The sequence below is a fragment of the Phocoena phocoena genome, chromosome 2, assembly GCF_963924675.1.
Source record: "Phocoena phocoena chromosome 2, mPhoPho1.1, whole genome shotgun sequence".
NCBI lineage: Eukaryota > Metazoa > Chordata > Mammalia > Artiodactyla > Phocoenidae > Phocoena > Phocoena phocoena.
The window spans coordinates 135,923,213-135,935,591 of NC_089220.1; the positions used below are offsets into that span (position 1 = coordinate 135,923,213).

General features: G+C 40.1%; 1 protein-coding gene across 1 annotated transcript in view; it reads left to right on the forward strand.

The window, feature by feature from the left end:
* AGBL1 (AGBL carboxypeptidase 1) overlaps nucleotides 1–12,379 on the forward strand; it is a gene marked incomplete at its 5' end in the record, with an annotated part of 723,168 nt that overhangs the window by 266,676 nt on the left and 444,113 nt on the right. The window contains one exon of the mRNA XM_065871763.1: nucleotides 1,474–1,654. Within this exon, the coding sequence (XP_065727835.1) occupies nucleotides 1,474–1,654 (181 nt within the window). The remainder of the gene's footprint in view (nucleotides 1–1,473; nucleotides 1,655–12,379) is intronic.

Genomic DNA, 12,379 nt, shown 5'->3' on the forward strand with positions numbered 1-12,379 from the left:
AAAGGATCTACAAAGAGAAATAACATGCTCTTACCATAGTCAGTAAAAATGCACCAATATATGCCCCTTAAACCTGCATCTCATTGGCTGTTGACAGAGGGTTTTTTGTTTGTTTTAATTGATGATAATAGTAATATAATTAGGGAATTAATAGTTTATTTCTCTGTATCTTCCATTACTTGTTATTTAGCTGTAATTGAGAGTTACTCAGTTTTGTCTTTCTTTGTACAGAATTTGAGACACAGTTTATTCCCTCAAAAAGATTACTGCTTAAGGGAAGAAAAGCCATATTTAACTCATGGTTGAATGATCAGGAAGACAATGACTGGTTTAACTTTTAGTCTGTTTAGTGGCTAAGGTATTTATACTTGGCAAATATTTAGTTCTCATCATTAGAATGGGTTTAGGAGTAATAAAGAATTGGGTGAGGATACAGAAGGAAGAGTCAAAAAACCCACACAAAATTAAACAAGGGGTTAGAGCAGACACGGTGAATTGCTTGTATGATACCACATGTTCCCCACTTCTTCCTCAAGTGTATGGGGACAGACATCACCAATCAATCAAAAGACATTTACCACCTGAACCCAGATGTGGTCTAAGAATACGTTTCAACACTACGATACTCCATGTGTCTTCTGTCAGCAAAGAAAGGATAAGTCTGTCTTTCATCAGTGCATTCTTCATAAGATCTATTCATGTCAGTACACTCCCTGTGATTGGCAGAGAGTGTGTTCCTGATTTCTTCTGCAAAGTGAAGGAAGTATTGCAACTCCAAGATTAACCTTCCAGGTGCTTCCCTCTTTTGTGAAATCTCTCCAGGATTGGCTTCAGTGTCATAAAGTCAGTCATAAATTTCCCAATTCAGTTTCTGTACTTGACTCCTATTTCTACTGGGGAATGTGAGGCACCATCCTAACCACAGACTTTATAATTGAGAAGGGAGAGAGCTAACAGGTACACACTGAACAGCAAGCAATATGCCAAATTCTTTATAATCACATCCTTTAGTTTTTATAACAGCTGCAGGAGGTCAGTATTATTGTCCTCATTTTACAGATGAGAAAGCAGCGTTGGAGAAATTAAGTCATTTGGCTGAGGTCTTACAACTGGTAAATGATGAAGATAAGATTCAATCTCAGATCTGGGACACCCAGCATCATGCTGTTGGACTCTGAAGAGTAAATTATTTCTTTGGTGGTCTTGCCAAAATCTGATTCTTGGTTGCTTTTGATGCCACTAAGTACTTATGCTTTGGATAACAGCCTTGAGCTTTAACTTTATACTCTCTTGAGTCTTGCAGACCATAGAGGCAGATGGAAAATGGATACATGTACATTAGATGTGTATTAGAAACAGTCAGCCTGTTTCAGGCTTCATGCCAGTCACGTGTAATACTGGCTTCCTGGAGATTATCTGGGTGGAAATGAAAAGTGTACTTACGTTAATTTTCTTGTGTCTCTTTTTCTGCAGGGCAGCGCCCATACCAGGTGATTACTGCTCGAGTTCACCCAGGAGAGAGCAATGCCAGCTGGGTGATGAAGGGGACCTTAGAGTTCCTGGTCAGCAGTGACCCTGTGGCTAGGCTCTTGAGGGAAAACTTCATTTTCAAGATCATCCCCATGCTCAACCCAGATGGTGTCATCAATGGCAAGTATGTCAGGCACCTGGCTCAACCTAGTCCACATTTCTGTTACCATGGTAACATGTTGTTGTTTTGCTCAATGGGCTTGACTGGAGAGGTCTTGGTACTCTGGCAGGAATAACTTCTCTTGGGTTCTGTTACCTGGTACAAATAACAGGGTAATCTCCATATACATTAATGTCAATCTCATAGTTCCTTTGAATAGAAAGGTATAGACTCATTGGCAGTTAATAACAGAGGAATCCATAGAAATAATCTCATCTAACACTCCTTTTAAAAAGGAGGGAATTGGTGTCCACAATAATCAAATGACTCCCTCAGTTACTTGGTTAGTGACAAAGTCAGGGCCCAAATTGTGATTTTCTTGAAGTTAAGACCAATGCTTCACAAAAATAAACTCAAAATGGATTAAAGACCTAAATGTAAGACCAGACGCTATAAAACTCTTAGGGGAAAACATAGGAACAATCTTTTTTGACCCACCTCCTAGAGTAATGGAAATAAAAACAAAAATAAACAAATGGGACCTAATGAAACTTAAAAGCTTTTGCACAGCAAAAGAAAACATAAACAAGATGAAAAGACAACCCTCAAAATGGGAGAAAATATTTGCAAATGAAGCAACTCACAAAGGATCAATCTCCAAAATTTACAAGCAGCTCAGTATCAAAAAAACAAACAACCCAATACAAAAATGGGCAGAAGAACTAAATAGACATTTCTCCAAAGAAGACATACAGATGGCCAAGAAGCACTTGAAAAGCTGCTCAACATCACTAATTATTAGAGAAATGCAAATCAAAACTACAATGAGGTATCACCTCACACCGGTTAGAATGGACCTCATCAGAAAATCTACAAACAGCAAATGCTGGAGAGGGTGTGGAGAAAAGGAAACCCTCTTGCACTGTTGGTGGGAATGTAAATTGATACAGCCACTACGGAAAACAGTATGGATGTTCCTTAAAAAACTAAAAATAGAATTACCATATGACCCCGCAATCCCACTACTGGGCATATACCCCGAGAAAACCATAATTCAAAATGACATATGAACCTCAATGTTCAATGCATCACTATTTACAATAGCCAGGTCATGGAAACAACCTAAATGCCCATCGACAGACGAATGGGTAAAGAAGATGTGGCACATATATACAATGGAATATTACTCAGCCATAAAAAGGAACGAAACTGGGTCATTTGTAGAGACGTGGATGGACCTAGAGACTGTCATACAGAGTGAAGTAAGTCAGAAAGAGAAAAACAAATATCGTATATTAATGCATATATGTGGAATCTAGAGAAATGGTACAGATGAACTGGTTTGCAAGGCAGAAATAGAGACACAGATGTAGAGAACAAATGTATAGACACCAATGGGAGAAAGCAGTGGGGGAGGGTGGTGGGATGGATTGGGAGATTGGGATTGACAGATATACACTAATATGTATAAAATAGATAACTGATAAGAATCTGCTGTATAAAAAAAAAGATTAAAAGAAATAATAAAACAAAACAAAATGAACAAACAAACAAAAAAAGACCAATGCTTTGATTTGCTTCTATTTCCTGCAGATAAATCTTTATTCTCAGTTGTATTTTACTGGATTCTGGATACAGCTGTAATAAAAGTGTCACTTTATCTAAATGGACTGGCTGAAATGGCTGTGGAATGGCTAAAAGTGAAAGGACTGAAAAATGGTTGGCTGCAAGAGGGAAGATTGGGGTGGTGTTTCTCCTGGCCTAGCTCCTCCATGCCTTTCAGAATGTATAATAGGAAAGGTGAATTCCAGTGTCATAAGGGGTCAGCATTTGCAGAGTTGTGAGCTGAGGCCCAGATAGAAGAGCAGGTTCCCAAGATCACTGAGTCAGTGGGTTGGGGTGACAGGATTAACATTCATACATACCTGCCTCAAACTATGGAAGAAGACTTAAAGCCCCTTCCTATGGTAACAAATGAATCTTTTTTACTATAGGATTAGACATTGGTATCCTATGGAAATAAACAGAATACAAGGTAAACAGAAAAATTGAAAGGAAAAATAATTTCAAAAGCTAAAAATAAAAATGCAGAAGTTATAATTTCAAGTATCAGTTTTAAAGAGGCAAAAGCATATGTTTAAAAACTGGGAAAATAGAGCAATATTGAAAAGGTGAAACAGAAGAGGTAAAATGAGAGTTATAAAGAAATTAAAAAAGAAAACAAAAATTTCAGAGATAAAATTACAGTGACTTAAAATTAATAAGAAAATGTTTAAGAAATATAAAATAATAATTTCTTTCAGGAAATAAAAACCCAAAATAAATGTTAAAAGACTGAGAATAGACTAGCTTCAAAGGAAAAGCACAAAAAGAATATTGTTAAGTTAAAAAGGTTAAAAATTTAAAGATGATAAACTAGAAAAAGAGGATAAGAATAAATTCCAAATGATAAAGTATGTTAAATTATGCCAAAATGCAAGCAACTTAAAGCTAAAGGCTGTGAAACTAAAATTTCAATAGATACCACCAAAAAAAAAAAAAGAAAAAGGAAAGATAAGTAGGTAAGGAAAGCATCCATGTGTTCTAACAAGATTCCTAGATTTGTAGCTTCCAGATTTCTTTTTTTTTTTGATGGTAGTTTTTGGTGGGCAGAGAGGAGGGTCCTTCCTCTTTGCATATGGTGACTGGTTGGTCTTCAAGCACATGTGAGGCTTGGGAGTCCAAAGGCCAAGTCCTTCAGCAGGTGGCATCAGTCAGGCCTGTGGCAGCAATCAGGCTTCCTAGATCTCAAGCTGGACAAAGCCCTAAAGCAGTATCCTTTCCTGGTCCAACAGAACTCAGCTGGCTCCTACCACGTGTTCCTTTAACTCTGGAGATCAGCTCCAGGGCCTCAGTGCATGGCTCCTCCCTGCTTGAGGGGCTAAGAGTTTTACTAGCAGGCTTGCTGAGCCTAAATGGATAGAAAACAGCTCTGCAAGCCATCTTGAGAGACATGACCTCTTTTCAACATTTTCTCATCCAAGTTGGCTCTTCTCTGAAGTTACATGTTCCATTGAATTGTCTGGGGTCTGGTAGAGGATGGAAAGAGCATGGGGTTCAGAGTCATAACTCTAGTCTGGAATTCTGGCTCTTCCTCTGACCTACTCAATTTTCTCTTCTGTTGGAAGAGGGAGTGAAATGCCCACGGTCACGAGACCCCTCCACAAGACCACCAGAGACAAGAGTCAAAGCCAAACGGCAAGGGTCATTTATTGCAGGTTCGAACCTGGACCTCCGCGCACTCGTTGCCGGTGACGCTAAGAGGTCCCGATGGAGTTTAGTACAGCTCTTTTATAGACAGGTACAAACAAGCTCGCGACCTTCAGGGGTGGGGGGTACTGATTGGCTAACTTTTAAACAAAGACATTAGTCACTGATTGGTTAACTTTTAAACAAAGACACTAGTCACCGTCTGATTGGTTGGATGGTTGCAAAAGGGGGTTCAGCAAGCATAGTTACAGAAGCGAGAGCGGCTGGTTAAGTTTCGGTTTCCTGAGGCTTTGTTTTTCAATTAGGAATACTTAAGATGGGGCCATAGTTACAAACAGTACAAACAGGAAGATCGATGCAATCCTAGCAGCACTACGGCCTAATGGCAGGGCATTAATTCAGTCCTATTTCTACCAAAGTAGAACATAGCCCTTCAGGAGCTCCCTGTTGACCTGTGTTGGTAGAGGTCTTATAAGTCCAAAGTAACATTCAAGCTCTGGAATAAATACTGTAGTTTTTTCCATTTCAAATGCTCACACCTCTGAATCAGAGGTTTGATCCAGATCTTTGGTTGAAAGGTTAACATGGTCTCAGTCACTGAATATCCTCCTGGCCTGGGCACACATTATTTCCAGCTCACAGCTGGTTGCTTTGGGCTCCCTAATGGCAGGCCAGCTTCTCTGTGACACCATCCATCCATCATCCATCGCCATTACCGTTATTTATTATGACTAAATTACCCTTTTTATTTATATAGCATCTTTAATCATGGAACTCAAGGCACTTCGTAGGTTACTTGGATCACCCATACAATTTTGGCTGAAAGGGATTTGGAAATCATAGCATTATTCTACTGAAAAAAAAATCCCCAGGTTGTTGCTCATCATTACCAAAAGACTTGAGACTGCCATGGAATCATAACATCTTACAATAAATGGGCTTAAAAGTTTCAGCTCAGGGCTTCCCTGGTGACGCAGTGGTTAAGAGTCTGCCTGCTGATGCAGGGGACACGGGTTCGTGCCTGGGTCCGGGAAGATCCCACATGCCACAGGACGGCTGGGTCCGTGAGCCATGGCCTCTGAGCCTGCGCATCTGGAGCCTGTGCTCCACAACAGGAGAGGTCACAGCAGTGAGAGGCCCGTGTACCGCAAAAAAAATAAAAAATAAAAAATAAAGTTTCAGCTCACGAACCCTTAGAACACACCTAACATATGGTTTATCTAACTTCCACTTAAATGCTTCGTTGACATTCCGTTTCAGGACATACCCATTCCATAGTGTATAATTAGGTGGATTTGTTTTTCTTTGTTTTGATCTTTGCCTTGTGAATTTTACACATTTTGCCTAAAATGTGTAGAAACAAGGATAAGATCTAATCTCCGTTTTACATGCCTTAACTTCCTCAGGTGAAGCCCTCTCCAAGTTTGATGTGGTTCAGCTAAACATTGCTTATGTGGTATTGTTTCTGATTGTCATTGATTTTCTTTGGACACATTCCTATTCATAGGCTTCTAAACATTAACAGAACTGCCCTGTGTGTGGCCTGACCAGCAAAGAGGCAAGCTTTTTGCCTAAAGATTAGAGAGCCTGAACCTGAACTTGCCACTTAACCTACCACAAGATGCTTTTCTTTCTCTCCCTGCTAGTATCATGCAAAAGTACTTATGAAAAAAATGCATAATATTTCTGTGTACCTATCATTATGTACTATATTTTAAAATCATAGCTGCCTTCATTTAAATGCTATGACTGAAAGTTAAAGGTATCACAGAAGACCTTACAAAGGAATTCAGGTTTCATACTTTGCAAGTTATTTGAAACTTCAGGAAATCACTGTATTAGAAGACTCAGCTTTTAAATAAAAAAGATTCTACCAGCCTCAAAAAAAAAAAAATCATGGACCCCTGTGAAGTTTGCAAAACTGTGTAAAGGTGGAGTAGTTTCCTTTTGTGGTGATGTTAATGAGCCTCTGAGGATGGCTGGGAGGTTTTGATAGCAGTGGTCAGGGAGACAAAGCCAGGATGTTCTAGCAAAGATATAGTGGGTCTTGTCAAGCCAAAGATCTCTTAGCAACATATGTCTGTAACAGGAAAACAAAATACAAAGATGGTTTCCAAAAGAAACAATTTACCATCTTGTTGGCCTGGTAGTTTGTATTGAACTGGGCTGAGTTCAAAGTAATCCAGGAGGACTGATGCAGTGATCCCTTGTTTCTTATAATTCTTTCCAACATGGGATAAAAGAACAAGGAGACAACCAGTTGGGTTAGAGCAGAAGTGATAATGGCGGCTTGATTAGAGTGGGGAGTGGGGAGAAGACAGGTGATGACTTAAAAGGTCAACATGAGAAGTAAGTGAAGGAGAGGAAGAAATCTAGCATGATTCCCAATTTTTGGACTTTGCTTGCTGGGTGGAGGGTAGTGACAAATAATTTTTATAAAATCAACACCCAGGCCAACATTTTATTCCCAGGAGAGTCAGAGTATATTTATTCTTAGTATATATACAACGCTGCAAACTTGATTACTTTCTTCCAAGGCCATTGTGGAAGAGATGTAAACAACCATAAAGAGCAAAAGACGTGCTATAAGTAAACACACCAAGGTATTAAGAAGTACTAGGCTGAATGCTCTAGTGGAAACACATGAAACTATAAAAATCAGATAAAAATCTTGACAGTTTTAACTATCTGGGACCATTTAAATTTACTATCGATAGTCTTTTACTCTGTGGATTGTGAAGCCTTTATTTTACTACAATAAGAGTACTCACAGACTTTATAAAAAAATATTTAGTACTTTTTATAAGCCAAGAAAGAACCTTGCTCTTTTACATATATTTTCTTATCTAATAGTAACTATGGCCCAACCGAGGTAGATCTTCCGTATAATTTTCAGGTGCAGAAACTTGAGTATACAGGGGTGAAGTCTTCAGTGCAGTTGAAATAGCTCGTATTACAGAGCCAGAACTAAAACTTCTGTCTATTCTACATTCCTTTTCTATAGAGATTTAAGGGAATTAGAATAAAAGAATCTTAAAATGTTCTAGCTGAGCAGGTTATTGTATATTATTTAGCCCCAGTCCTTCAAATGATAAGGAAATTGAGACTAAAGAGATAAAATGAGTTATCACATAGCCTAGTTCAAGGCAGAAATGGCATGAAAAATTGTCTAGGTAATTAAAACACTCAAGCAAATAGACACACACACACACACACACACACACACACACTCTGGCACACACATACCCATGTCTGCCTCCAGAGCCCATGTTGATTTTAATCTATCAGCTCTTCCCAAACTTGGATGGAGATGCAAGTAAAGCCTCAGCCCCATCAGCAGATGGTCTCTGAAATTAGTCTTGTTGACCTTGATCTTCACATCCAGTGTGACTGGGATGAAAGAAGGCATAGCCTCCCCTGCTTTCCGCAATCTTGGCCCAGGATGAATGAATTAGTTCATCCTCAGTTTTCCTTCATGGAATTTGAATTCCCAGCATGGCTTGGACCTCAACACTCTACTGTGTCCTGCCAGCTTTCTCCTCTGGAGAAGACATACTTCCTGTTGATGCCAACTTTTGGCTGTAAACAGCACCCAGCTGACTTTGAACAGTTTGGCCACAGGGCTGCCATTCCACTGCCCATTCTATTGTACGTTTTCACTCAAGTAACTATTCAGGATCACAAAATGCTTATGATTATCCCCATTGGGTTCACTTCACCTTTGGGCTGGGCTATGCCTCTTTCCTCCTTTTTTGATATGTTCAGGGCTTCCCTCTTACGTGACCTCAGCTCTAACTTTTAATGTATTTCAAATCTCTTCAATATAAAAACATGTAGCAGTGATTCTCAGACTTTTCGGATTTCTCAGATCAGTTACATTTGAAAAAAAAATGGACTGTAGTAAGTATATAATTTTTAAAAATTATGCTCAAGAAAGAATGGAAGATACTCTCTGAGCTCCTAAACAACAGACTGGTGAGAAATTCAACATTAGTTGTTTCTTGGGCTGCCTCCTCACCTACCTACAATCATACAAGCAACTCAGGGGTTTTTGATGCTAGATCTTTAGATCATGGCAGTAAGCATTCTTGCCCTTCATACTATGATACATTTGCTACCGGCCTTGAAGACTTCCCTGTGGGTAGAGAGCAGTGTAGTCATTGAATGAATTTGTTATTCCCATTGTCAATCTTCCTGGAAAGGAGTAGATCCTGGAACAAGAAAAGATGCCCGACAGATGGACCTTTAGCGGGGAAGAGATAATTCTCTGGAGCTCGAAAGTGAAGAAACTGGTCTAACCAGAGGGTCCCCCTAGGTCACTGAGGAAACATGGCATCTGTTATGTGGAAGAGGCTGGAAGAAGCAATCCCTCACATGGCTGCTTGAGAATGAGAACAGCTATACCAATAATCAGTTTTAAATTTTCTGTGAGTAGTTATCATCTGTTATATCATTTATTCTTAGTAAAGTGTTAATAAGCCTTTTCGTCTTGTTTCAGCTGTGTTATTGAGGTTGAAATAAAATGTCTATGCCTCAGATTGGTGCAGAGGATCAGTAGCAGTCATAGTTGGAGAGATTCCTACGGGAACAGTGAATAATAAGTACAATGGCTAATATGTTTTAAGAGTTGTGCTCCGTATAATTGGGACATTTAAAAAATAAAATAACTTCATTGTCTTCTAATTATAAAAATGATACATGATACAGTCAAGATAATAGGTGTTAAAGAAGAAGAGATTTGATTCACACTGGTGGTAGAAGTCTGAAAGTTCAAAAAGGGGATGCAGGGGCTTCCCTGGTGGCACAGTGGTTGAGAGTCCACCTGCCGATGCAGGGGACACGGGTTCGAGCCCTGGTCTGGGAAGATCCCACATGCTGCAGAGCAGCTAGGCCTGTGAGCCACAACCACTGAGCCTGCGCTCTGCAACAAGAGAGGCCGCAACAGTGAGAGGCCTGCGCACCGTGATGAAGAGTGGCCCCCGCTTGCCGCAACTAGAGAAAGCCCTCCCACAGAAACGAAGACCCAACACAGCCATAAATAAATAAATAAATAAAATTTAAAAAAATTTTTTAAAAAAGGGGGGATGCAGAAGAAACCAGGAGATTTAACATTTGCAGAGGCGGGCACTGCCTACAAGCATGGGGAAGCAAAGGGAAGAGGTGGAGTTACCAGAACCCAGGGTTGGAAAGGCTCCATGATGCTGGTGTGTGGAACTCTGAGAAGGGAATCTGACTTGGCAAGGGCTTCAGTGGACCAAAGGGCGCAGTTGAAAGGGTGAAGGAATGAAAGTATCCAGATGGCAAGGGGATGCATCCCGCCTGCTGCTGGTACCTGTGAGAAGATGCAGTGATGCTAGTGCTGTGCGTCTTAAGATGCAGGAGTTCAGCCAGTCCCCTGCTGCTGCCCTAGTCTCATTAACTGGAACTGGGAAACATAAAGGGTATCCTTTTCTTCCTCTTCCTGCCTTCCTATCTCCCTCTAGTGCCTTTTTGTTGGCAGAACTTAGCAGGAAGCCGAATGGCAAGGGAGTCTGAGCGTTGTGATCTGTAGAGTTTTAGCTGCGGTGTGACAGAGCGGAGGATAGAATTGTGGGCTGAGAGCTCAGAGACAGTTGGTGAGAAACAAGCACAAAGCGTTGGTTTACCGAGTGTCCAACATGCACTTGCATCAGGCTTATTATTGTTTATATGTGACTTCTTTGTTTTCAAAAACTAAAATGGTTTTATTGTTTCCAATGGGGGAAAAAAATGAGACATCGTTTTTGTAGAAAATCCTAGTGTAGAGAAAAAGCTTAAAGAAGAAATTAAAAAGCACCCAAATTTGGGGCTAATACATTACGTTAATCCAAGGGGCATTTTTCACATTATCATCCATGATAATTACATTTTGCCTGCAGAATTTTGTAACCTGGAGGCCCTCCCTGGGTCAGGCTGCCCAGAGAGAAACACTGTTAGCAAGCTGAAGAAGGTCCATCAGCCATTTGTTTATAAATTGACCGCTTCAGGTATATCAGCTATTTCCTTAAATATATTTCTATATTCATACCCATGTTAACTTTCATAAGGTAATGTATTTTGTAGTATAGTTTATAGACAGACAGCTTCTTCCTACAGCAAAGAATACAAATGGCATTTATAGTTTTGAAAAGAGCAATCTCATGGTCTTGATGGGCCATAATTGATTTAAACAATTCTCCATTATAAACAACAGACAGGTGAAGAGTCTTGTTAGTCTCTGGGCAAATTTCTCCAGTCATTTCCTTAAGATAAATTGTTAAAAGTAGTCTGTTGAGTCAAATGTTACGCATATTTTTTATTTGATGTATGTTATTGCCAGACTACTCTCTATAGAAGATACACAGATGTATATTCCTACCACTGATGGATGAAAGGGCCTGGTCCCCATACCTTGTTAACACTGCACATTATCACTCTTTTTATTCCTTGTGAATGTAATAGGATAAAAATATGATTTTAAATTTTTTATACTTATGAAAAAAGTAAATATTTTACTCCGATTTTGCAAATGAAAAAAAAAAATCTGAGGCAAAAGACTGGGTGACATATGCAAGGTCAGCCACACAGCTGAGTCAGGAATTAAACTCAGGTTGCAAAGCTCGTGTTCTTTCCACTTGGCTGTGCAGCCCCACTTATGTCAAAGCTTCCGGATAGTCATCTGGTGACTCTCCTTTTGAATGTTGTTAGCGTAGAACTTGGGAAGTGGTAGGTGCCTAACACATATTTGTTGAGTCTAACTCAGGGTGCCTGACCTTTTCTAAATTCTTTTTAATGTGTGACCCTCCAGGTATATCATCCCAGACCAGAACAAGGGCTCTAAGGGGCCTTGAGTTACCTCCATCAGAAATGAGCTTTTGGATACATCTTCAGTTAAATATTAGCACTTAAGTATTGGTGTACCATCGACACAATGTTTTACTACAGGTTTGCTTGGAAGGGAAAATTTGTATCCTATCCATTTGAGGTATGATTTTTGTTGAACCTGTGGGCATGATACTTAACCTTCTCCATGTCCTTCTCCTCCTTTTAGCCACTGTCTTGAAAGAATGACAGAGGACATATCAGGGAGTGGGATTTTATGTCTGGGTAGTCTCCAACAGGCTAAGGTTTAATAAGTATCTTCCAAGCTGGGAAGATTTGTGCCCTTAGGTCTCCTGCTGGATCACATAGGGAAGTGATTGGCTTTTCTATGGACTCACCATCCATGTTTGGCTTCTGAAGCATAGAATTTCTGTATGCCTGTGGATGAGTTCTGCAGTACGTCCTGAAAAGCAAGAACAGCAGAGCACATTCCTTCCTAGTGGGGAGAAGGAGAAGCAGGAAGAATCAGGGGAGACCAGCAAAGGCAGAGGGATATTGGCTGTCAGATGGTCAGCCTCCCCATGGGTCTCTTTCTCTTTCTCTGTCTCACTCAGCAAGGCACTGTGCCCTCCTGTACAAAGGCCAAAATGTCACAGGCTGAAGAGCCTATAAGGAGAAAGT